Raw genomic sequence first — 25,588 nt, 5'->3', positions numbered from 1 at the left:
TTCTTCACGTTAGACACACACGGCTGGGGCTCTCCAGGATCGCGTGGCCGCGCTTCGGGAGGTGGTAAGTGGAGCGGGACCCGGCGCGGTCAGTGGGAGGCGGGCCGCGCGCGCTGACGGTGGACACTGTGGATACAGGCGATCCCACTAGATCTAATTTTTGCACCTATCACAGTTCGCGCATTAAAGTAGCAGATAATGGAAAGGTGTCCCAAAGAAAGGGTGTTCCCACACCCTCAAATGATTGTAGAGAAAATATATGGGGCACCTTACCCTTTGCGCTTAAAATCAACAATTAAACAAGAAGAGGAAGAGACCAACTTAACTTAAAAGTATAAATCCTCTACTTCTGTATGCGTATCTTCTCAACGAAGTTCCTTGCGGATATTATGTATGGGTAATATCCAGAGTGAATATAAAGAGAAGAAGAGAAACAATCTAATGCAGTATGTTCATCCCATATATCTGATATGCATCAGAATTGTCCTTCACCAAAACAATAGAAAATCCAATGTATATTTGATTTAAAAATAAGTTACATTTAATAACAAGAATTAAAAGTAAAAAAGTTCCATTGATTTCATGAATGGATATTTGGCATTCAATGATATTACAATCCAGGTTTCTATGAAGGTGGCTTCCTACCAGAAATCAGACAAGCGAAGTGCTTTTAAAAAGCTGTATGATGTTCAAAGTCCCCGGGGAAGAGTCAGCTCCTGTAATGGGCACCCCGTCTTTGTCCACGTCTGGTCAGTCTGCCGATTTCCTTCCTTTAGCCTAAAGGAAGGAAATCAGCAGACTGACCAGACGTGGACAAAGACGGGGTGCCCATTACAGGAGCTGACTCTTCCCCGGGGACTTTGAACATCATACAGCTTTTTAAAAGCACTTCGCTTGTCTGATTTCTGGTAGGAAGCCACCTTCATAGAAACCTGGATTGTAATATCATTAAATGCCAAATATCCATTCATGAAATCAATGGAACTTTTTTACTTTTAATTCTTGTTATTAAATGTAACTTATTTTTAAATCAAATATACATTGGATTTTCTGTTGTTTTGGTGAAGGACAATTCTGATGCATATCAGATATATGTGATGAACATACTGCATTATATTATTTCTCTTCTTCTCTTTATATTCACTCTGGATGTTACCCATATATAATATCCGCAAGGAACTTCGTTGAGAAGATACGCATACAGAAGTAGAGGACTTATACTTTTAAGTTAAGTTGGTCTCTTCCTCTTCTTGTTTAATTGTTGATTTTAAGCGCAAAGGGTAAGGTGCCCCATATATTTTCTCTACGATCCCACTAGATCACCAGGGCATGGGCGCAGGTCAGGTTTTCTCTCTAAACCAATTCTTATATCGCCCACAGTACCCGGTGGTTTTGCCAGCAGAGGGGATAAGGCTTAGACCTGAAGCCCCTCCCCCAGCCCCAGGGCGCCATTTCTAGCAAGTGATCCCGTCTTGGAGCTGCATCTCTGTCTTTTCCATACTCCCTGTCAGTGTCTGCGGCGCCATTATCCCTCAGCTCACTGTTCCTGGGACTGCTTGGGCAAATCCTCCTATGTAAAGCCACCTGGTTGTCAGTGCTGTGACTTTACATGACACTTAAGTATTCTACCTGCCTTTTTTAGTCAGTGTTAGTAAGAAAGAGTGCACTTAGTCAGGGTTTTATAGTACAATTACCCTGTGATATACATCCAGTTCTTACTGTGTACTGTTATATCTATTGTTATATAGCTGTGTAAGCTAGTCCAGTGCAGTATTATTGTCAGTAATAACCTCTGCATTGTACAAACTTTGACTATCTGTGTGTGCATCTGATAGCTGAGTGTTGTCCATTTCGTGTCTTTCACTCAACTTGCTATCCCTATATTCTATAACCTGAGGGGGCTTGGTGCGTCAGGTTTTATCTAATATAGGATTTTCACAAAGATATACTGTATTACGTATCTTTCTCTGTGATTTAGTCACCATATCTCTCCTTTATCTCTGCTGGTGCTGACTACGCTGCGCAGGGGTTTGGCTTTAGAGGTATAGTGCTGCTGATAATTGTACTGTGTTACCTCATACTGCAAGTATATCATGTCTGCTTCTGAGGGTAACGGTTCTGGGGCTGAACACACTGCCGGTGTTGCTGAAGCCACAGATCCATATGAGGAGAATATAGCAGCTGTGGGCTCTAGTTCTGGGGGCTCCTTGCCCCCCAGTGGGACTGTGGCAACGGAGGCACATACTGACCCACCGTGGGCCACTTTTTCCACGCTTCTGCATACGCTAGTTCATAAACTAACACCCCCTATTGGACCCCCAATGCCAGTACATCCGTATGTGGTCCCTGCAGCTAACCCGCCGTGGGCGGACGATTTATCTGCTCAGTTAAAGAAGTTGAACCAGTCCCTGACTACTAAAAATTCTGACCATCGCTCGCCTAAGTCCAAGGGGTCCTCTAAGCGAGCGCTTGTCTCCTCACAATCCACTGCTGTCACTGACACCTCGTCTGATGAAGACGGCACGTATACTGACCCCACAGGTTCTGACTCAGATACGGCTGATGGGGAGGGTAATTCACATGTGGATGTTCCTGATCTTGTGGAGGCTATTAAGTTAATTCTACAGATTATGGATGATCCCGAGCAATCCGTCCCTCCTAAGAAACCAGATAGGTTCAAGCATCAGAAGGTGGTTAAACAAGTTTTACCTCACTCTGACCACCTAGTGGATATACGTCAGGAACCCTGGGAAAACCCGGGTACGAAGTTTGTGCCTCACAAGAAAATGCTGGCTCGCTATCCCCTCGCGCCAGAGCTGTCTAAGAATTGGGAAACACCTCCTCCAGTGGACTCACATGTGGCTAGGATGGTGGTTTCCTCGGCTCTGCCTGTCACTACCGTCACGTCTCTAAAAGAGCCTACGGATAAGCGTGTGGAGGGTTGTCTGAAAGCGATTTACACCCTCACAGGTGCTGCGCAAAGGCCCACTATTGCAGCTACATGGGCTGTCGAGGCTATTGAAGCGTGGGTGTCACGATCCGGGTATCTGGACGCCATTACTTACCCTTCAGATGCCTCCTAAGGCTGGCTCAGCGTTCCAGGACCGGATCCCGCTGTTCCTGAGTTTCCACATGCAGAATGTCAGAGTGGTGATTTCATCAGCCGCGGCCTCCGCTGTGCCCGCGTGGTTAAATGTGCGCTTGTCAGTCTGGCGTCTCCTGTCTCCTGTGGCCGGCGCCGCCATTACTGTTTCAATTCTCACATGGATTACAAACCAAACTTCCCTCCAAGTGTCTGCATGGGCGCAGCCATCTTGGATTTTGTCATCTGATCAATTCCACCAATCTGCTGTCTGTATTGTTGATTTGCATAATTGCCTAGCCAACCCCTTCCTTGCTGCAGGTATAAGTAAGCTGTGCCTGAGCAAGGAAGGCGTCAGTGCTTTGGTTGTCTAACCTAGTTCCAGTTTGTCTCTCTCCTGTGGTTGTCTTCCAGGTTCCAGCTCCTGTCTCCAGACTTCTGCTATAGAGACCCGCACCAGCATTCCATCTGCGGTGTAGCCTGACTCTCCGATCCATTCTGGACTCACCTGTTTCCAGCTACAACAATCACCTGCTTCCAGCCCAGCTTCCAGCAGTGTACAGCTTCTCTTAAAGGGCCGGTGTCCTTTCTGCAGTTTACCACTCTCCACCGGTATTATTATTTCACCGCTCTCAAACTCCAAACTTCATTATTATTTCATCGCTCTCAAGTCAATCACCTGCTTCCAGCCCAGCTTCCAGCAGTGTACAGCTTCTCTTAAAGGACCGGTGTCTTTTCTGCAGTTTACCACTCTCCACCGGTATTATTATTTCACCGCTCTCAAACTCCAAACTTCATTATTATTTCATCGCTCTCAAGTCAATCACCTGCTTCCAGCCCAGCTTCCAGCAGTGTACAGCTTCTCTTAAAGGGCCGGTGTCCTTTCTGCAGTTTACCACTCTCCACCGGTATTATTATTTCATCGCTCTCAAAGTTGTTTATTATTTAACTGGTTCCAGCCAGTATCCACTCCGTACCAACAACAGTCTGGTTCCAGCCAGTATCCACAGCAGCCGTTTTATCTTCAGCAGCCCAGCCTTTCCTGGAACACCAGCTGGTACGATCCTGGGTTCTCTCCATTGCTACAGTCAGGCCTGGTAAGGACTTTCCAACTAGAAGATTATAAGAACTGTCTCACACTACCAGTGCCTGTGGCCCTTGCCACCCTGTAGTACCCAGGAATTGTATTTATCCTCTGTTGACTTTTATGTTTCCTTTTACTGCTGCTGTGTTACGGAGTTTGTCATAATAAACATCATTGACTTTTATCCTGGTTGTCGTGGTCACGCCTTCGGGCAGTTATTCTACATGTTACTTACATGTCTAGGGGTCTGATACAACCTCCCAGGTTCCGTTACATCTCAGCCCCTACAACTGAGGCTGCCTCCCGTCAGCTCAGGCCCTCAGTTGTGACAGTAAGCACTGACCTAATGAATCCAGCCGGAGACCAGGATCAAGCGGCCAGGCCGATGCAAGAACTGGCAGCCCGACTTGAACATCAGGAGGCTGCACAGGGCCACATCATCCGCTGTCTCCAGGATCTCTCTACACGGCTGGATGGGATTCAAACGACCCTCCGTGGACCTGGCACGTCCGGTGCGTCCACTACAGTGACACCAGCTGTAACCCCACCCACCTTACCCATTTCCAGTCCACATCTTCATCTTCCAACGCCAGCAAAATTTGATGGATCTCCAAGGTTCTGCAGGGGATTTCTCAATCAATGTGAAATCCACTTTGAGCTTCTACCTGGCAATTTCTTCAGTGACCGTACCAAAATTGCCTATATCATCTCCCTTCTCAGTGGCTCAGCCCTTGACTGGGCATCACCTTTATGGGAGAAGTCTGATCCCCTGCTATCCTCCTATACTGACTTTGTAGCTACATTCAGGCGCATCTTCGACGAGCCAGGCCGGATAACATCTGCTTCATCTGAGATTCTTCGTTTACGCCAGGGAACACGTACTGTGGGACAGTATCTAATACAGTTTAAAATCCTGGCATCCGAACTGGCATGGAACGACGAGGCCCTGTATGCTGCATTCTGGCATGGCTTATCAGAACGCATCAAGGATGAGTTAGCTACCAGAGACTTGCCCTCTAAGTTGGATGAGCTAATTTCTCTTTGCACGAAGGTTGATCTACGTTTCAGAGAGAGAGCAACCGAGCGAGGAAGATCATCTACTCCTAAATCTTCTGCTCCTCCTCCTCGTCAACCATCTCCATCCAAGGATGAGCCTATGCAAATTAGTCGTTCCCGTCTATCTCCCGCTGAGCGCCGAAGACGTCTGTCTGAGTCTCTCTGTCTCTACTGTGCAGCTCCGTCGCACACTATCAATGCCTGTCCCAAACGTCCGGGAAACTCCAGATCCTAGCTCGCCAAGGAGAGGGCCGGCTAGGAGTAATGATCTCCTCTCCATCTCCTCATGACTGTAACCTCCCAGTGTCGCTCCAAATTGCTCAACGTTACAGGAACGTCATTGCCCTCCTTGATTCCGGAGCAGCTGGGAATTTCATAACCGAAGCTTATGTTAAACGGTGGTCCCTACCCACCGAGAGACTGTCCTCGTCCATCTCTTTGACTGCCGTAAATGGCAGCAAGATTTTTGACGCAGTCATTTCCTTAAGGACTCTTCCAGTTCGTCTGAGAGTGGGAGTTCTTCATTCTGAGTATATTTCTTTTTTAGTGATTCCAAGAGCCACACATCCAGTGGTTTTAGGCCTTCCATGGCTCCGTCTCCACAACCCATCAATTGACTGGACGACTACGCAAATACTGGCATGGGGTCCCTCCTGTGCTGAGACTTGTTTAGCTAAAGTTTCTCTAACGTCCTAGTGGATGCTGGGGACTCCGTCAGGACCATGGGGATTAGCGGCTCCGCAGGAGACAGGGCACAAAAAGTAAGCTTTTAGGATCACATGGTGTGTACTGGCTCCTCCCCCTATGACCCTCCTCCAAGCCTCAGTTAGGTTTTTGTGCCCGTCCGAGCAGGGTGCAATCTAGGTGGCTCTCTTAAAGAGTTGCTTAGAAAAAGTTTTTAGGTTCTTTATTTTCAGTGAGTCCTGCTGGCAACAGGCTCACTGCATCGAGGGACTTAGGGGAGAGAAGTGAACTCACCTGCGTGCAGGATGGATTGGCTTCTTAGGCTACTGGACACCATTAGCTCCAGAGGGAGTTGGAACACAGGTCTCGCCCTGGGGTTCGTCCCGGAGCCGCGCCGCCGACCCCCCTTGCAGATGCTGAAGATTGAAGAGGTCCGGAACCAGGCGGCAGAAGACTTTCAGTCTTCATCAGGTAGCGCACAGCACTGCAGCTGTGCGCCATTGTTGTCAGCACACTTCACACAGCGGTCAGGGGGGGGGCGCCCTGGGCAGCAATGTATAATACCTGTATGGCGAAAAATACATCACATATAGCCCTTGAGGCTATATGGATGTATTTAACCCCTGCCAGATATCACAAACTCCGGAGAAGAAGCCCGCCGAAAAGGGGGCGGGGCCTATTCTCCTCAGCACACAGCGCCATTTTCCCTCACAGAAATGCTGGTGGGAAGGCTCCCATGCTCTCCCCTGCACTGCACTACAGAAACAGGGTTAAAACAGAGAGGGGGGGGCACTGATTTGGCGATATGAATATATATTAAATGCGATGTCCATATCTGCAAGAAGATGTTTATGGACACGACAGTGGTCAGGTGATGCAGATTCCAAACGGCACAAAGATGTATTGCCGTATAAAGGGGAGGAGTTATTTGGGGTCGGTCCATGGGACCTGGTGGCCACGGCAACTGCTGGAAAATCCACCGTTTTTTACCCTAAGTCACATCTCTGCAGAAAAAGACACCATCTTTTCAGCCTCAGTCCTTTCGTCCCTATAAGAGTCATATCTGTCCAGGGATAGAGGAAAGGGAAGAAGACTGCAGCAGGCAGCCCATTCCCAGGAACAGAAGCCCTCCAACGCTTCTACCAAGTTCTCAGCATGACGCTGGGACCGTACAGGACCCCTGGATCCTACAAGTAGTATCCAAGGGGTACAGATTGGAATGTCGAGACGTTTCCCCCTCGCAGTTTCCTGTAGTCTGCTGTACCAATGTCTCCCTCCGACAGGGAGGCAGTATTGAAAACAATTCACAAGCTGTATTCCCAGCAGGTGATAATAAAATTACCCCTCCTACAACAAGGAAAGGGGTATTATTCCACATTATATGGTGGTACTGAAGCCAGAAGGCTAGGTGAGACCTATTCTAAATCTTAAATATTTGAACACTTAAAAAAGTTCAAATCCAGATGGAGTCACTCAGAGCAGTGATAGCGAACCGGGAAGAAGGGGACTATATGGTGTCCCGGGACATCAGGGATGCTTACCTCCATGTCCCAAAATTTGCTTTTCTCACCGAGGGTACCTCAGGTTCGTGGTACAGAACTGTCACTATCAGTTTCAGACGATGCCGTTGGATTGTCCACGGCACCCCGGGTCTTTACCAAGGTAATGACCGAAATGAGGATTCGTCTTCAAAGAAAATGGACGACCTCCTGATAAGAACAAGGTCCAGAGAACAGTTGGAGGTCGGAGTAGCAGTATCTCAAGTAGTTCTACGACAACACGGGTGGATTCTAAATATTCCAAAACCGCAGTTGTTCCAACGACACGTCTGCTGGTCCTAGGGATGATTCTGGACACGGTCCAGAAAAAGGTGTTTCTCCCAGAGGAGAAAGCCAGGGAGTTATCCGAGCTAATCGGGATCCTCCTAAAACCAGGAAAAGTGTCAGTGCATCATTGCACAAGAGTCCTGGTAAAAATGGTGGCTTATTACGAAGCGATTCCATTCGGCAGATTTCACGCAAGAACTCTTCAGTGGGATCTGCTGGACAAATGGTCCGGATCGCATCTTCAGATGCATCAGGGGATAACCCTATATCCAAGGACAAGGGTGTCTCTCCTGTGGTGATTACAGAGTGCTCATCTTCTAGAGGGCCGCAGATTCGGCATTCAGGATTGGATGCTGGTGACCACGGAGGCTAGCCTGAGAGGCTGGGGAGCAGTCACACAGGGAAAAAATTTCCAGGGAGTGTGATCAAGTCTGGAGAATTCTCTCCACATAAATATACTGGAGTTAAGAGCAAATTTATAATGCTCTAAACTTAGCAAGACCTCTGCTTCAAGGTCAGCCGGTATTGATCCAGTGGGATAACATCACGGCAGTCGCCCACGTAAACAGAAAGGGCGGCACAAGAAGCAGGAGGGCAGTGGCAAAACTGCAAGGATTTTTCGCTAGGCGGAAAATCATGTGATAGCACTGTCAGCAGTGTTCATTCCGGGAGTGGACGACTGGGAAGCAGACTTCCTCAGCAGGCACGACCTCCACCCGGGAGAGTGGGAACTTCATCGGGAAGTTTTCCGCATGATTGTGAACCATTGGGAAAGACCAAAGGTGGACATGATGGCGTCCCGCCCGAACAAAAAACGGGACAGGTATTGCGCCAGGTCACGAGACCTTCAGGCGATAGCTGTGGATGTCCTGGTAACACCGTGGGTGTAACAGTCGGTGTATGTGTTCCCTCCTCTGCTTCTCATAACCAAGGTATTGAGAATTATGAGACGTAGAGGAGTAAGAACTATACTCGTGGCTCCGGATTGGCCAAGAGGGACTTGGTACCCGGAATTTCAAGAGATGCTCACAGAGGACTAATAGCCTCGGGAGCTAAGAAGGGACTTGCTTCAGCAAGTACCATGTCTGTTCCAAGACTTACCGCGGCTGCGTTTGACGGCATGGCGGTTGAACGCCGGATCCTAAGGGAAAAGGCATTCCGGAAGAGGTCATACCTACCCTGGTCAAAGCCAGGAAGGAGGTGACCGCACAACGTTATCACCACATGTGGTGAAAATATGTTGCGTGGGTGAGGCCAGGAAGGCCCCACGAAGAAATTTCAACTAGGTCGATTTCTGCACTTCCTGCAAACAGGAGTGTCTATGAGCCTCAAATTGGGGTCCATTAAGGTTCAAGTTTCGGCCCTGTAGATTTTCTTCCAGAAAGAATTGGCTTCAGTTCCTGAAGTCCAGACATTTGTCAAGGGAGTATTGCATATACAGCCCCTTTTGTGCCTCCAGTGGCACCGTGGGATCTCAACGTAGTGTTGGGATTCCTCAAATCATATTGGTTTGAACCGCTCAAATCTGTGGATTTGAAATATCTCACTTGGAAAGTGACCATGCTGTTGGCCCTGGCCTCAGCCAGGCGATTGTCAGAATTGGCGGCTTTGTCTTACAAAAGCCCATATTTGATTTTCCATTTGGACAGGGCAGAACTGCGGACTCGTCCCCAGTTTCTTCCTAAGGTGGTGTCAGCGTTTCACCTGAAACAACCTATTGTGGTGCCTGCGGCTACTAGGGACTTGGAGGACTCCAAGTTGCTAGACGTTGTCAGGGCCCTGAAAATATATATATATATATATATATATAATTCCAGGACGGCTGGAGTCAGAAAGTCTGACTTGCTGTTTATATTGTATGCACCCAAAAAAGCTGGGTGCTCCTGCTTCTAAGCAGACTATTGCTCGTTGGATTTGTAGTACAATTCAGCTTGCACATTCTGTGGCAGGCCTGCCACAGCCAAAATCTGTAAATGCCCATTCCACAAGGAAGGTGGGCTCATCTTGGGCGGCTGCCCGAGGGGTCTCGGCTTTGCAACTTTGCCGAGCAGCTACGTGGTCAGGGGGGAACACGTTTGTAAAATTCTACAAATTTGATACCCTGGCTGAGGAGGACCTGGGGTTCTCTCATTCGGTGCTGCAGAGTCATCCGCACTCTCCCGCCCGTTTGGGAGCTTTGGTATAATCCCCATGGTCCTGACGGAGTCCCCAGCATCCACTAGGACGTTAGAGAAAATAAGATTTTACTTACCGATAAATCTATTTCTCATAGTCCGTAGTGGATGCTGGGCGCCCATCCCAAGTGCGGATTGTCTGCATTACTTGTACATAATTATTGTTACAAAAATCGGGTTATTATTATTGTTGTGGGCCATCTTTTCAGAGGCTCCTTCGTTGTTATCATACTGTTAACTGGGTTCAAATCACAAGTTGTACGGTGTGATTGGTGTGGCTGGTATGAGTCTTACCCGGGATTCAAGATCCTTCCTTATTGTGTACGCTCGTCCGGGCACAGTACCTAACTGAGGCTTGGAGGAGGGTCATAGGGGGAGGAGCCAGTACACACCATGTGATCCTAAAAGCTTACTTTTTGTGCCCTGTCTCCTGCGGAGCCGCTAATCCCCATGGTCCTGACGGAGTCCCCAGCATCCACTACGGACTATGAGAAATAGATTTATCGGTATGTAAAATCTTATTTTTTCCTGTTTGTTCTTCCTTCCCCAGGTCAACTGATGTTCCGCCTCCTCCATATCTAGACTTCACGGATGTGTTCAGTAAAGCCTCTGCTGATATCCTTCCTCCTCATAGAGAATGGGACTGCCCAATCGACCTCATTCCAGGGAAGGTTCCACCGCGAGGCCGAACTTATCCGTTGTCTCTGCCCGAGACACACTCCATGGAAGAGTACATCAAAGAGAACCTGGCGAAGGGTTTCATCCGACCATCTTCTTCTCCAGCCGGCGCAGGCTTCTTCTTCGTTAAGAAGAAAGACGGTGGTCTGCGTCCGTGCATCGACTACAGAGGTCTGAACGACATTACCGTCAAGAACCGATACCCTTTACCCCTGATTACCGAGCTCTTTGATAGAGTTAGTGGTGCAACCATTTTCACAAAGCTGGACTTGAGGGGTGCCTACAATCTCATCCGAATCCGTGAGGGTGACGAGTGGAAGACCGCCTTTAACACCCGTGACGGACATTATGAGTACCTCGTCATGCCCTTCGGATTGAGCAACGCTCCAGCAGTCTTCCAGCACTTCGTGAATGAGATCTTCAGGGACATCTTGTACCGCCATGTCGTGGTTTATCTAGACGACATCCTCATCTTTGCTAACAATCTCGAAGATCATCGTTTCTGGGTAAAAGAGGTTCTTTCCCGTCTCCGTGTCAATCACCTCTATTGTAAAGTGGAGAAGTGTGTTTGAAGTTAAAACCATTCCGTTTCTAGGTTACATTGTGTCCGGTTCCGGACTAGAGATGGATCCTGAGAAACTCCAAGCAATCCAGAATTGGCCTATACACTTAAGCCTCAAAGGGGTCCAGAGGTTCTTAGGGTTCACCAATTATTATAGAAAATTTATACGAGACTTTTCCACCATTGTGGCGCCTATCACTGCATTAACCAAGAAAGGTGCTAATCCGTCCAAGTGGTCCGAGGAAGCTACACAGGCCTTTCACCTTCTGAAGCAACGGTTCATCTCTGCACCAGTTCTGAAACAGCCTGACACCGACTCTCCTTTTATCTTAGAGGTAGACGCCTCCTCCGTTGGAGTAGGAGCAGTGTTATCCCAGAGGGCCAAAGATGGACATCTACATCCTTGCAGTTTCTTCTCCCGGAAGTTCTCCCCAGCTGAGCGCAACTATGCCATTGGCGATCAGGAGCTGCTAGCCATCAAGCTCGCTCTGGAGGAGTGGAGATACCTGTTGGAGGGAGCTTCCCACTCAATCACCATACTCACCGACCACAAAAATCTTTTATATCTCAAAGGCGCACAATGTCTGAATCCTTGTCAGGCCAGATGGGCACTTTTCTTCTCTAGGTTTGACTTTAAACTCCAGTTCTGTCCGGGTTCTCAGAATCGTAAGGCCGATGCCCTTTCCCGCTCATGGGAGCAAGAAAATGAGTCCGAGTCTGCAGACAAGCATCCTATTATTAATCCGTTGGCATTCTCCACGGTAGGGATGGACTCTACGCCTCCACCAGGGAAAAGTTTTGTTAAGCCAGTTCTAAGGAAGAAGCTCATGCATTGGGCCCATGCTTCCCGTTTTGCTGGACATACAGGCATTCAGAAAACCCTTGAATTTATTTCTAGGTCCTACTGGTGGCCAACTCTGAAGAAGGACGTTATGGAATTTATTGCCTCCTGCCCAAAGTGTGCCCGACACAAAGTCTCCCGCCAGTCGCCTGCGGGGCAACTGGTTCCATTATCTGTTCCCCGTCGACCATGGACCCATTTGTCGATGGACTTTGTTTCCGATCTACCTATCTGCAACAAGTTTAATACCATCTGGGTGGTAGTTGACCGGTTCACCAAGATGGCACATTTCATCCCTCTCACCGGTCTTCCGTCAGCTTCCAAGTTGTCTCAAGTGTTTATACAAGAGATCTTCCGACTTCACGGTCTTCCTGAAGAGATCATCTCGGATCGTGGAGTACAATTTGTAGCCAAATTTTGGCGAAGTTTGTGTCAAGCCCTCCAAGTCAAGTTAAAGTTTTCCACGGCTTACCATCCTCAGACCAATGGTCAAACCGAGAGGGTGAATCAGGACTTGGAGGCCTTCCTCCGTATATATGTGTCTTCCTCTCAAGATGACTGGGTTCAACTCCTTCCTTGGGCCGAGTTCAGCCACAACAATCAATACCATTCCTCATCTTCTTCTACACCATTCTTCATTAATTATGGATTCCACCCTAAAGTCCCAGAATTCCAACCGCTTCCCGCAACTTCTGTTCCAGCAGTGGATGTCACCTTGCGTCAGTTTTCAAATAACTGGAGGAACGTCGGCGCAGCCCTGCTTAAAGCCTCATTCAGGTATAAGAAGTTTGCCGATAGGAAGCGTAGAGCGGTTCCTGCTCTCAAGGTGGGTGATCGTGTGTGGCTGTCCACGAAGAATTTGAGGTTGAGAGTTCCCAGCATGAAATTTGCACCTCGCTACATCGGACCCTTCAAGATTGAACAAGTCATCAATCCTGTTGCCTACAGGTTACAGTTACCATCCTTCTTGAAAATACCCAGGACATTTCATGTTTCTTTGTTGAAACCGCTGATCCTGAATCGGTTTCATTCCGCACTTCCTCCAGCTCCCAAAGTTCAGACTCAACGGGGAGTCGAGTACGAGGTGGCCAAGATTTTGGACTCACGTTTCCGTTACGGTCAGTTACAATACCTCATTGACTGGAAGGGCTATGGTCCTGAAGAACGCTCTTGGACCAATGCCTCAGACGTCCATGCTCCTGCCTTGGTCCGAAATTTCCACGCAAAGTTTCCTTTAAGCCTAAGAAGTGTCCTGGGGCCACTCCTAAAGGGGGGGGTGCTGTCACGATCCGGGTATCTGGACGCCATTACTTACCCTTCAGATGCCTCCTAAGGCTGGCTCAGCGTTCCAGGACCGGATCCCGCTGTTCCTGAGTTTCCACATGCAGAATGTCAGAGTGGTGATTTCATCAGCCGCGGCCTCCGCTGTGCCCGCGTGGTTAAATGTGCGCTTGTCAGTCTGGCGTCTCCTGTCTCCTGTGGCCGGCGCCGCCATTACTGTTTCAATTCTCACATGGATTACAAACCAAACTTCCCTCCAAGTGTCTGCATGGGCGCAGCCATCTTGGATTTTGTCATCTGATCAATTCCACCAATCTGCTGTCTGTATTGTTGATTTGCATAATTGCCTAGCCAACCCCTTCCTTGCTGCAGGTATAAGTAAGCTGTGCCTGAGCAAGGAAGGCGTCAGTGCTTTGGTTGTCTAACCTAGTTCCAGTTTGTCTCTCTCCTGTGGTTGTCTTCCAGGTTCCAGCTCCTGTCTCCAGACTTCTGCTATAGAGACCCGCACCAGCATTCCATCTGCGGTGTAGCCTGACTCTCCGATCCATTCTGGACTCACCTGTTTCCAGCTACAACAATCACCTGCTTCCAGCCCAGCTTCCAGCAGTGTACAGCTTCTCTTAAAGGGCCGGTGTCCTTTCTGCAGTTTACCACTCTCCACCGGTATTATTATTTCACCGCTCTCAAACTCCAAACTTCATTATTATTTCATCGCTCTCAAGTCAATCACCTGCTTCCAGCCCAGCTTCCAGCAGTGTACAGCTTCTCTTAAAGGGCCGGTGTCTTTTCTGCAGTTTACCACTCTCCACCGGTATTATTATTTCACCGCTCTCAAACTCCAAACTTCATTATTATTTCATCGCTCTCAAGTCAATCACCTGCTTCCAGCCCAGCTTCCAGCAGTGTACAGCTTCTCTTAAAGGGCCGGTGTCCTTTCTGCAGTTTACCACTCTCCACCGGTATTATTATTTCATCGCTCTCAAAGTTGTTTATTATTTAACTGGTTCCAGCCAGTATCCACTCCGTACCAACAACAGTCTGGTTCCAGCCAGTATCCACAGCAGCCGTTTTATCTTCAGCAGCCCAGCCTTTCCTGGAACACCAGCTGGTACGATCCTGGGTTCTCTCCATTGCTACAGTCAGGCCTGGTAAGGACTTTCCAACTAGAAGATTATAAGAACTGTCTCACACTACCAGTGCCTGTGGCCCTTGCCACCCTGTAGTACCCAGGAATTGTATTTATCCTCTGTTGACTTTTATGTTTCCTTTTACTGCTGCTGTGTTACGGAGTTTGTCATAATAAACATCATTGACTTTTATCCTGGTTGTCGTGGTCACGCCTTCGGGCAGTTATTCTACATGTTACTTACATGTCTAGGGGTCTGATACAACCTCCCAGGTTCCGTTACATCTCAGCCCCTACAACTGAGGCTGCCTCCCGTCAGCTCAGGCCCTCAGTTGTGACAGTGGGCCTTGGAGTTAGATACTGAAATCTCCTCTGACCATGCTAGACAATGCTCGTCATATATTGTCACAGCTTATCGCTATATTAAAGAGGCGGCTTCGGATGCCGGTATCTTAGCAGCCAAGGCCTCTACTACGTCAGTCCTGGCTCGCCGGATATTGTGGCTGAGATCCTGGTCTGTGGATCTGGACTCTAGAAAAACCCTGGAGGTACTCCCTTTCAAGGGAGATATTCTGTTTGGGGAGGACTTAAATAAGATAGTGGCTGACTTGGCTACTGCCAAAACTGCCTGTCTACCAAACACCGCTCCTTCTGTGTCGAAGGCTAAAGGTACATCCTTTCGCCCTTCAGGTAAAGCAAAAGGTCAGGCGTACCACAAGCAGGCCCGCACTTCCAAACCTGGTAAGCCGAAGCCCAAAAGAGCCTGGGCTGCCCGTCAGCCAGCTTCCAAGACCGATAAGCCTGCCGCATGACGGGGCGGGCCTCCCCCTGGGGGATCCCAGGGTGGGGGGTACGGCTTCTAGGGTATACCCAGGAAGGGTTGAAGACCACTTCAGATGCCTGGGTACGGGAAGTCGTCACTCGAGGTTACGCCATAGCCTTCAAATACCGACCCCCTCATCGATTTTGCCAGACAGACGTCCCGTCGGAACAGACAAAGGCAAACACTCTGCATTCGGTGGTACAGACCCTCCTGGATACAGGAGTCAAAGTACAGGTGCCTCTTGCTCAGAGGGGCCGGGGGTACTATTCTCCGCTGTTTCTAGTCCCGAAACCGAATGGGTCCTCCCGGCCCATTCTCAACCTCAAGGCATTGAACAGGTTTGTGAAGGTTTCCAAGTTCCGTATGGAAACCATTCGCTCTATAGTTCTGGCCTTGGAACCTGGGGACTACATGGTCTCCTTGGACATACAGGATGCTTACCTGCATATTCCTATAGCAGCGTCACATCAGCAATACCTGAGGTTCGCTATTGGCAACCTTCATTACCAGTTTCGGGCGTTACCTTTTGGTTTGACAACGGCTCCGCGAGTCTTCACCAAAGTAATGGCGGTGATGACGGTGGTACTCCGCCGTCAAGGGGTCAGGATACTGCTGTACCTGGACGACTTGTTAATCCTGGCAAATTCCCCAGAACTTCTCCGGTGTCATCTGGATATGATGGTCCAGTTTCTACAAGCCCACGGGTGGCTCATCAACTGGAAGAAATCCTCCCTGGTCCCTGCTCAGAGCATGGTGCACCTGGGAGCGCTATTGGACACTCATAACCAGCAGTTGTTCTTGTCTCAGGAGAAAGTCCTGAAGCTTCAGGACAGGATTCGTTGCTTCCTTTCTCGTCCACAAGTGTCGATACATTCGGCAATGCAGGTCCTGGGCCTCATGGTCTCAGCATTCGACATGGTGGAGTATGCTCAATTCCATTCTCGCCCCCTCCAGAGGCTGATTCTAGCCAAGTGGGACGGCCTGCCTCACCGGATCAGGTCTCACATGATCTCAATGACTCCGGAGGTCCGTCTGTCGCTACTTTGGTGGCTCCAGGACCAACAGTTGTGCAGGGCCCGTCCCTACTAAGTATCCAACTGGGTCCTGTTGATGACAGATGCCAGTCTAAGAGGTTGGGGCGCGGTGCTGGAGCAACACTCCCTTCAGGGTCGATGGACCAAGGAGGAGTCTCTCCTCTCGATCAACATTCTGGAATTGCGGGCGGTCTTCAATGCGTTGAACCTGGCCCAGCATTTAATTCAGAACCGTCCTGTTCAAATACAGTCGGACAACGCTACCACTGTGGCTTACATAAATCATCAAGGCGGCACTTGAAGCCGTTCAGCAATGAAGGAAGTCTCACGGATTCTACGTTGGGTGGAACGCCATCTACCGGCCATATCGGCAATATTCATTCCGGGAGTCTTGAATTGGGAAGCAGACTTTCTCAGTCGTCAGGACGTGCATGCCGGCGAGTGGAGCCTCCATCCAGAAGTGTTTCAACTCCTAGTGGAAAAGTGGGGTCTTCCAGATGTAGATCTGATGGCGTCTCGACACAATCACTAGGTTCCGGTCTTTGGAGCAAGAACAAGGGATCCTCAAGCAGCATTCGTGGATGCGCTGGCGGTGCCGTGGAGGTTCCGGCTGCCGTACGTGTTCCCTCCGGTGTCACTCCTGCCCAGGGTAATTCGGAAGTTCAAGCAAGAAAAAGGAAATCTGCTTCTCATAGCTCCAGCGTGGCCCAGACGGCACTGGTTCTCAGACCTGCAAGGCCTATCGTCAGAGCGTCTACTTCTGCTTCCACAACGCCCAGACCTCCTCGTCTACCTGTCTACCAGGACCTAGCCCGGCTGTCTTTGACGGCGAGGCTCTTGAAGCTTCTGTCTTGAGGGCTAAGGGTTTTTCTGAAGAGGTCATTAAAACTATGTTGCGGGCCCGGAAACCGGCTTCTGCTCGGATTTACTATAGGGTCTTGCATTCCTACTTTGTTTGTTGCGCATCTAATAATTATGACGCTTCCAAGTTTAGTACAGCCAAACTTTTGGCTTTTCTGCAGCAGGGCCTAGATTTAGGCCTGCGTCTGGCCTCCCTCAAGGTTCATATTTCTGCCTTGTCGGTGTGGTTTCAGAGAAAAATTGCGACTTTACCTGATGTTCATACTTTCACTCAGGGTGTGTTGCGTATCCAACCTCCCTATGTCCCGCCTGTGGCTCCTTGGGACTTGTCGGTGGTTTTGGAGGCGTTGCAGGAGCCTCCGTTTGAACCCCTGGGTTCAGCTGACCTTAAGTGGCTTTCCCTTAAGGTGGTGTTCTTGCTGGCTATTGCCTCTGCTAGAAGAGTGTCGGATCTGGGTGCCTTGTCTTGTAGTTCCCCATATCTGATTTTTCACCGTGACCGGGCGGTTCTTAGGACTCGTCCCGGATATTTACCTATGGTGGTTTCTTCGTTCCACCTTAATCAGGAGATTGTGGTTCCGGCCCTTGTCTCTCCTGATCTGTCTCCCAAAAAGAGGTCTTTGGATGTGGTGCGGGCTCTCCGTATCTACGTGAAGAGAACTGCTTCTGTTTGGAAATCTGATTCTCTCTTTGTTTTGTTTGGATTTCACAAACGTGGCTGGCCTGCTCACAAGCAGACCCTGGCCAGATGGATTAGAATGGTGATTGCACGTGCTTATGTGAAGGCTGGTCTATCAGCTCCTACTCACATTACGGCCCATTCTACTCGGTCTGTTGGACCTTCTTGGGCGGCCCAACGTGGTGCGACCCTTGAACAATTGTGCAAGGCGGCTACGTGGTCCTCCGGGAACACGTTCATAAGGTTCTATGACTTCGATACTGCCGCTTCCCAGGATGCTTCCTTTGGACGCTGGGTTCTTGTGCCCGCTACAGTGCGTCCCCTCCCATAAGGAACTGCTTTAGGACATCCCCATTGTCCAATCCTTGTGTAGCCCAGTGTACCCCGCAGCAGAAAACGAGATTTATGGTAAGAACTTACCTTTGTTAAATCTCTTTCTGCGAGGTACACTGGGCTCCACAAGGCGCCCACCCTGACGCACTTAGCTTCTTTGGGTTGGCATGGCATTAGCCGCTGACACTTCTCTTGTCGTGAGAGTGTGGTGTATGTGGCTACTAACCGTTGTCGTCTCTTTTCCTGCTACTGCATTGGGCTGGTTAACTAAAAACTGAGCTCCTGTGCAGGGAGACGGTGTTATAGAGGAGGCGGCGCTGTGCATTCTGGAACAGTCAAAGCTTTGAGCCTGTTGGTGCCTCGGATCAAGATCCTACTCTACACCCCATTGTCCAATCCTTGTGGAGCCCAGTGTACCTCGCAGAAAGAGATTTAACAAAGGTAAGTTCTTACCATAAATCTCGTTTTTTAGGGCACAGGAAAGGCAGCACTTGGGAAGAAGCTCTCCCAGACATGGAATTGCATTTATATTGAAGGTAATGTATCAATTGCACTGATGATCACAGGAAACAAATGTAAAATCCTGCCTCTTATCTCAAGTTATTTACAAAATTATTCAAGAAATTAGAGAAATCATAAAAGATGCCATTTGGAAAAATAAGATCAATGTCTGCATGATTTATTATGTAACTGTAAAATAGACTTTTCCAAAATTAAGCAAGGATACCAATTGTAATACACCAAATACATAGCGAGATAAACTATAACATGCGAGTTATAGAAATACAAATACTAGAGTATTAGATTACTTAATTTGCTATGTAAATAACGTCAAATAATATGGAGACACAAATTAAATATAGGCAGAAGGATGTTTATCATATTAGTTATGTAGCATGATTCAAGTATAAGTTATCTTTTACAATGAAGATGTTACTGTACAGTCATTGTAGTGTTAGAATGTTATTACATGTATGTCAATACTCTGGTAGTGTTTGCATGTTCTAAAGAGCTGTCACCTTAGTATGCATGGTAAATGACAGCTGGAGAGTACATGGTCAGTGTCAGACTGTGTGTACTAGGATGTCATACAGAATTTACCGACATCATAAGTAAAGATGGCATTTGTTAGCTGACAATTTAATATCAATAGAACATATTTTACTGTTGTATTAAACACTTCACATAATATTTTTTTATTAGTTAAAATGTAAACATTGTAATTTTCTTAATTACTCTGAGGCATATCATGGGCCTTATTTAAGGTTGAGCACAGAATTGTGCTTTTATTTATTTTGAATTGCACATATCTTCAAATATGTGTCTACTCTCAGCATAGGCAAACGCAGGGGGAGGGTCCCGTTGTCCAAAAACCCCCTCCTCTTGGCAAGTGGCAAATTATGACAACAATACCAATGGTATATAATACGATTACTAGAGCTGCTGCACATGCCCAGTGGTAGCAGTTTTTTCTACCAAGTTTGATGTGTGTGTGGTTCTGAGCAGTGCCGTAACTAGACATTTTAGCGCTGTGTGCAAGATAGGGCATCGGCGCCCCCCCTCTACGTAAAAAAATGGGCAGTGCGCGCCGTAGGCGCGCGTAAAATATATAGGGGCGTGGCTTCATGGGGAAGGGGTGTGGCAACAAAATAATACCAATTCACATTACATATTATAGTAGTCTCCATTATTCAAATTACACCGCACAGTAGCGCCACTACACCAGGTACAGCCCCTCTTACACATTACGGCGGACAGATTCCCCTTTTTACACATTACGGCAGACAGCGTCCCCCTTTTTACACATTACGGCAGACAGCGTCCCCCTTTTTACACATTAAGGCAGACAGCGTCCCCCTTTTTACACATTAAGGCAGACAGCGTCCCCTTTTTACACATTAAGGCAGACAACGTTCCCCTTTTTTACACATTACAGCAGACTGCGTCCCCTTTTTACACATTACAGCAGACATTGTCCCCTTTTTACATATTAAGGCAGACAACGTCCCCCTTTTTACACATTAAGGCAGACAACGTCCCCCTTTTTACACATTACGGCAGACAACGTCCCCCTTTTTACACATTACGGCAGACAGCGTCCCCCTTTTTACACATTACGGCAGACAGCCTCCCCCTTTTTACACATTAAGGCAGACAGCGTCCCCTTTTTACACATTACGGCAGACAGAGCTCCCTTTTTACACATTATGGCAGACAGCGTCCCCTTTTTACACATTATGGCAGACATCGTCCCCTTTTTACACATTACGGCAGACAGCGTCTGTCATCCCCCCAGTCCCTATACACACCACTGGCGTCTCTATAATGGGTGCAGTGTGTGCAGTGCACACGGGCCCCTAAGTCCAGAGGGGGCCCCCACCGCACACGCTGCACCCATTTTCGGAATACTCACCCCTCCGTAGTCCCGCGGCGACGTCCACGGCGGTGTTAAAACTCCGTGAAAATGGCCCAGCGGCCATTTTCACGGAGTTCTGCGCATGCGCAGTAGAGAAATCTCAGGGAAAATAGCCGCCGCGCCATTTTCCCGGAGATCTGCGCATGCGCAGTAGAGTCTGAGCGCTCTAGTGCACAGACTCCCTGCGCTGCCGGCAGAGAGGAGGGGGCCTGAACGGAGGAGGCTGCATCAGGGCCTCCTCCTCTCTTAAAACGCCCCTGATACACACGCACACACTCTGTCCCCTGTAGTCACCACACACACTTTACCTCCATGGTGAATGACTGCAGGAGTAACTAGTCAGAAGGTGAGAGAGCACTGAGCAGGTAGGGCTGCACACAATTTGCCAAGGCCAAGTCGGGGCGTGGCCTAATCGCGGACCCCCATGGCCACGCCCTCTTTAAAAAAAATCCCCGAACCATAGAGCAGGCACCTCCAGCTGCTGACCTGGCCGGGAGAACAGGAGATCTGGGAATGCAGGCAAGGCCAGCAGCACATCAGTTCACCTGCCCCTCTCAAGCTGGGCCGGCGTGGGGGCGTGACCAACAAGTATTGCTGGGCGGGGTCTCCGCCTTGCTTTCTCGGGGTCTGCAGGCTTCAGAGTCCCCCTCCCTTCTCCTCCTCCCCTCGCTCCAGTGACCGCGCACATCTATTCACAGGGCACAGGCGGCTTGTAATGAGTCAGTCTGACTCATTACAATGCTGCACACTTTGTGCCCCTTGAACGGGTATGCGGGCAGTGGGAGCGCAGGGGGAATATGCGCTCTAACTAGGTGTGCGCTGTGGGCAATGCCCCTTCTGCACACACCTAGTTACGGCACTGGTTCTGAGCCCTCATGCAGTGCACTGGACCAAATAGTAGCTACCAGAAAGAAGAGACAGGAGCCGTAGCCTGAGGTGGGAGAATGTGTGCTTAGAAAGTGCAGTACTGGTTCTATAATGTTTGTGCATTTATTTATTATAGTATGTTTAACCTTTTCCTGACCACTTATCTTATTTATATTATTTAAATATGTTTGATACAGACTATACTATAGATCATCTATACTGTATTCTATGTTCCGCAGAGTGGGATATTTGCAGATTGCATTTGGAAACCCCCCTCTAGAAATCCTGCATTTGCCACTGACTCCCAGTACTTCTAGATGATGGGTGTTGGTATAGTAATGTAAAATAAGAAGTATTAACATAAAAATTTCTCTGACGTCCTAGTGGATGCTGGGGACTCCGTCAGGACCATGGGGATTAGCGGCTCCGCAGGAGACAGGGCACAAAAATAAAGCTTTAGGATCAGGTGGTGTGCACTGGCTCCTCCCCCTATGACCCTCCTCCAAGCCTCAGTTAGGTTTTTGTGCCCGTCCGAGCAGGGTGCAATCTAGGTGGCTCTCCTAAAGAGCTGCTTAGAAAAAGTTTTTAGGTTTTTTATTTTACAGTGAGTCCTGCTGGCAACAGGCTCACTGCAACGAGGGACTTAGGGGAGAAGAAGTGAACTCACCTGCGTGCAGGATGGATTGGCTTCTTAGGCTACTGGACACCATTAGCTCCAGAGGGATCGAACACAGGCCCAGCCATGGAGTCCGGTCCCGGAGCCGCGCCGCCGACCCCCTTGCAGATGCCGAAAAGTGAAGAGGTCCAGAAACCGGCGGCAGAAGACTTTTCAGTCTTCATGAGGTAGCGCACAGCACTGCAGCTGTGCGCCATTGTTGTCACACACTTCACACCAGCGGTCACGGAGGGTGCAGGGCGCTGCGGGGGGCGCCCTGGGCAGCAATGAAATACCTATACTGGCTAAAAGATACATCACATATAGCCCCTGGGGCTATATGGATGTATTTAACCCCTGCCAGGTCTCAGAAAAACGGGAGAAGAAGCCCGCCAAAAAGGGGGCGGGGCCTATTCTCCTCAGCACACAGCGCCATTTTCCCTCACAGAAATGCTGGTGGGAAGGCTCCCAGGCTCTCCCCTGCACTGCACTACAGAAACAGGGTTAAAACAGAGAGGGGGGGCACTTATTTGGCGATATGATTATATATATTAAGATGCTATAAGGGAAAAACACTTATATAAAGGTTGTCCCTGTATAATTATAGCGTTTTGGTGTGTGCTGGCAAACTCTCCCTCTGTCTCTCCAAAGGGCTAGTGGGGTCCTGTCCTCTATCAGAGCATTCCCTGTGTGTGTGCTGTGTGTCGGTACGTGTGTGTCGACATGTATGAGGACGATGTTGGTGAGGAGGCGGAGCAATTGCCTGTAATGGTGATGTCACTCTCTAGGGAGTCGACACCGGAATGGATGGCTTATTTAAGGAATTACGTGATAATGTCAACACGCTGCAAGGTCGGTTGACGACATGAGACGGCCGGCAAACCAATTAGTACCTGTCCAGGCGTCTCAAACACCGTCAGGGGCGTTAAAACGTCCTTTTACCTCAGTCGGTCGACACAGACACAGACACGGACACTGACTCCAGTGTCGACGGTGAAGAAACAAACGCATTTTCCTTTAGGGCCACACGTTACTTGTTAAGGGCAATGAAGGAGGTGTTACATATTTCTGATACTACAAGTACCACAAAAAAGGGTATTATGTGGAGTGTGAAAAAACTACCTGTAGTTTTTCCTGAATCAGATAAATTAAATGAAGTGTGTGATGATGCGTGGGTTTCCCCCGATAGAAAATTATTGGCGGTATACCCTTTCCCGCCAGAAGTTAGGGCGCGTTGGGAAACACCCCTTAGGGTGGATAAGGCGCTCACACGCTTATCAAAACAAGTGGCGGTACCGTCTCCAGATAGGGCCGCCCTCAAGGAGCCAGCTGATAGGAGGCTGGAAAATATCCTAAAAAGTATATACACACATACTGGTGTTATACTGCGACCAGCGATCGCCTCAGCCTGGATGTGCAGCGCTGGGGTGGCTTGGTTGGATTCCCTGACTGAAAATATTGATACCCTTGACAGGGACAGTATTTTATTGACTATAGAGCATTTAAAGGATGCATTTCTATATATGCGAGATGCACAGAGGGATATTTGCACTCTGGCATCAAGAGTAAGTGCGATGTCCATATCTGCCAGAAGTTGTTTATGGACACGACAGTGGTCAGGTGATGCAGATTCCAAACGGCACATGGAAGTATTGCCGTATAAAGGAGAAAAAGACAACGTCTTTTCAGCCTCAGTCCTTTCGTCCCCATAAGGGCAAGCGGGCAAAAGGCCAGTCATATCTGCCATGGGATAGAGGAAAGGGAAGAAGACTGCAGCAGGCAGCCCATTCCCAGGAACAGAAGCCCTCCACCGCTTCTGCCAAGTCCTCAGCATGACGCTGGGGCCGTACAAGCGGACTCAGGTGCGGTGGGGGGTCGTCTCAAGAGTTTCAGCACGCAGTGGGCTCACTCGCAAGTGGACCCCTGGATCCTACAAGTAGTATCCCAGGGGTACAGATTGGAGATTCGAGACGTCTCCCCCTCGCAGGTTCCTGAAGTCTGCTTTACCAACGTCTCCCTCCGACAGGGAGGCAGTAGTGGAAACAATTCACAAGCTGTATTCCCAGCAGGTGATAATCAAAGTACCCCTCCTACAACAAGGAAAGGGGTATTATTCCACACTATATTGTGGTACTGAAGCCAGACGGCTCGGTGAGACCTATTCTAAATCTGAAATATTTGAACACTTACATACAAAGGTTCAAATCAAGATGGAGTCACTCAGAGCAGTGATAGCGAACCAGGAAGAAGGGGACTATATGGTGTCCCGGGACATCAGGGATGCTTACCTCCATGTCCAAATTTGCCCTTCTCACCAAGGGTACCTCAGGTTCGTGGTACAGAACTGTCACTATCAGTTTCAGACGCTGCCGGTTGGATTGTCCACGGCACCCCGGGTCCTTACCAAGGTAATGGCCGAAATGATGATTCTTCTTCTTCAAAGAAAATGGACGATCTCCTGATAAGGGCAAGGTCCAGAGAACAGTTGGAGGTCGGAGTAGCACTATCTCAAGTAGTTCTACGACAGCACGGGTGGATTCTAAATATTCCAAAACCGCAGCTGTTTCCGACGACACGTCTGCTGTTCCTAGGGATGATTCTGGACACAGTCCAGAAAAAGGTGTTTCTCCCGGAGAAGAAAGCCAGGGAGTTATCCGAGCTAGTCAGGAACCTCCTAAAACCAGGAAAAGTGTCAGTGCATCATTGCACAAGGGTCCTGGGAAAAATGGTGGCTTCTTACGAAGCGATTCCATTCGGCAGATTTCACGCAAGAACTTTTCAGTGGGATCTGCTGGAAAAATGGTCCGGATCGCATCTTCAGATGCATCAGCGGATAACCCTGTCTCCAAGGACAAGGGTGTTTCTTCTGCGGTGGCTGCAGAGTGCTCATCTACTAAAGGGCCGCAGATTCGGCATTCAGGACTGGGTCCTGGTGACCACGGATGCCAGCCTGAGAGGCTGGGGAGCAGTCACACAGGGAAAAAATTTCCAGGGAGTGTGATCAAGTCTGGAGACTTCTCTCCACATAAATATACTGGAGCTAAGGGCAATTTACAATGTTCTAAGCTTAGCAAGACCTCTGCTTCAAGGTCAGCCGGTATTGATCCAGTGGGACAACATCACGGCAGTCGCCCACGTAAACAGACAGGGCGGCACAAGAAGCAGGAGGGCAATGGCAGAAACTGCAAGGATTCTTCGCTGGGCGAAAAATCATGTGATAGCACTGTCAGCAGTGTTCATTCCGGGAGTGGACAACTGGGAAGCAGACTTCCTCAGCAGGCACGACCTCCACCCGGGAGAGTGGGGACTTCATCCAGAAGTCTTCCACATGATTGTGAACCGTTGGGAAAAACCAAAGGTGGATATGATGGCGTCTCGCCTCAACAAAAAACTGGACAGGTATTGCGCCAAGTCAAGAGACCCTCAGGCAATAGCTGTGGACGCTCTGGTAACACCGTGGGTGTTCCAGTCAGTGTATGTGTTTCCTCCTCTGCCTCTCATACCAAAAGTACTGAGAATTATACGG

At 48.9% G+C, this 25,588-nt stretch overlaps 1 protein-coding gene across 5 annotated transcripts in view; it reads left to right on the top strand.

Annotated features, from left to right (window-relative positions):
• The window catches only part of AK9 (adenylate kinase 9), a 406,441-nt gene that overhangs the window by 5,664 nt on the left and 375,189 nt on the right, over positions 1-25,588 (top strand). For all 5 annotated transcript variants that reach the window (XM_063917113.1, XM_063917112.1, XM_063917116.1 and 2 more), the window contains exon 3: positions 18,597-18,660. In XM_063917113.1, the coding sequence (XP_063773183.1) occupies positions 18,597-18,660 (64 nt within the window). The remainder of the gene's footprint in view (positions 1-18,596; positions 18,661-25,588) is intronic.

This window comes from Pseudophryne corroboree, chromosome 4, assembly GCF_028390025.1.
Source record: "Pseudophryne corroboree isolate aPseCor3 chromosome 4, aPseCor3.hap2, whole genome shotgun sequence".
In the NCBI taxonomy this organism is placed as follows: Eukaryota; Metazoa; Chordata; class Amphibia; order Anura; family Myobatrachidae; genus Pseudophryne; species Pseudophryne corroboree.
Note: the sequence above shows the minus strand (reverse complement) of the source record. Positions and strands in the feature narration are given on the sequence as shown.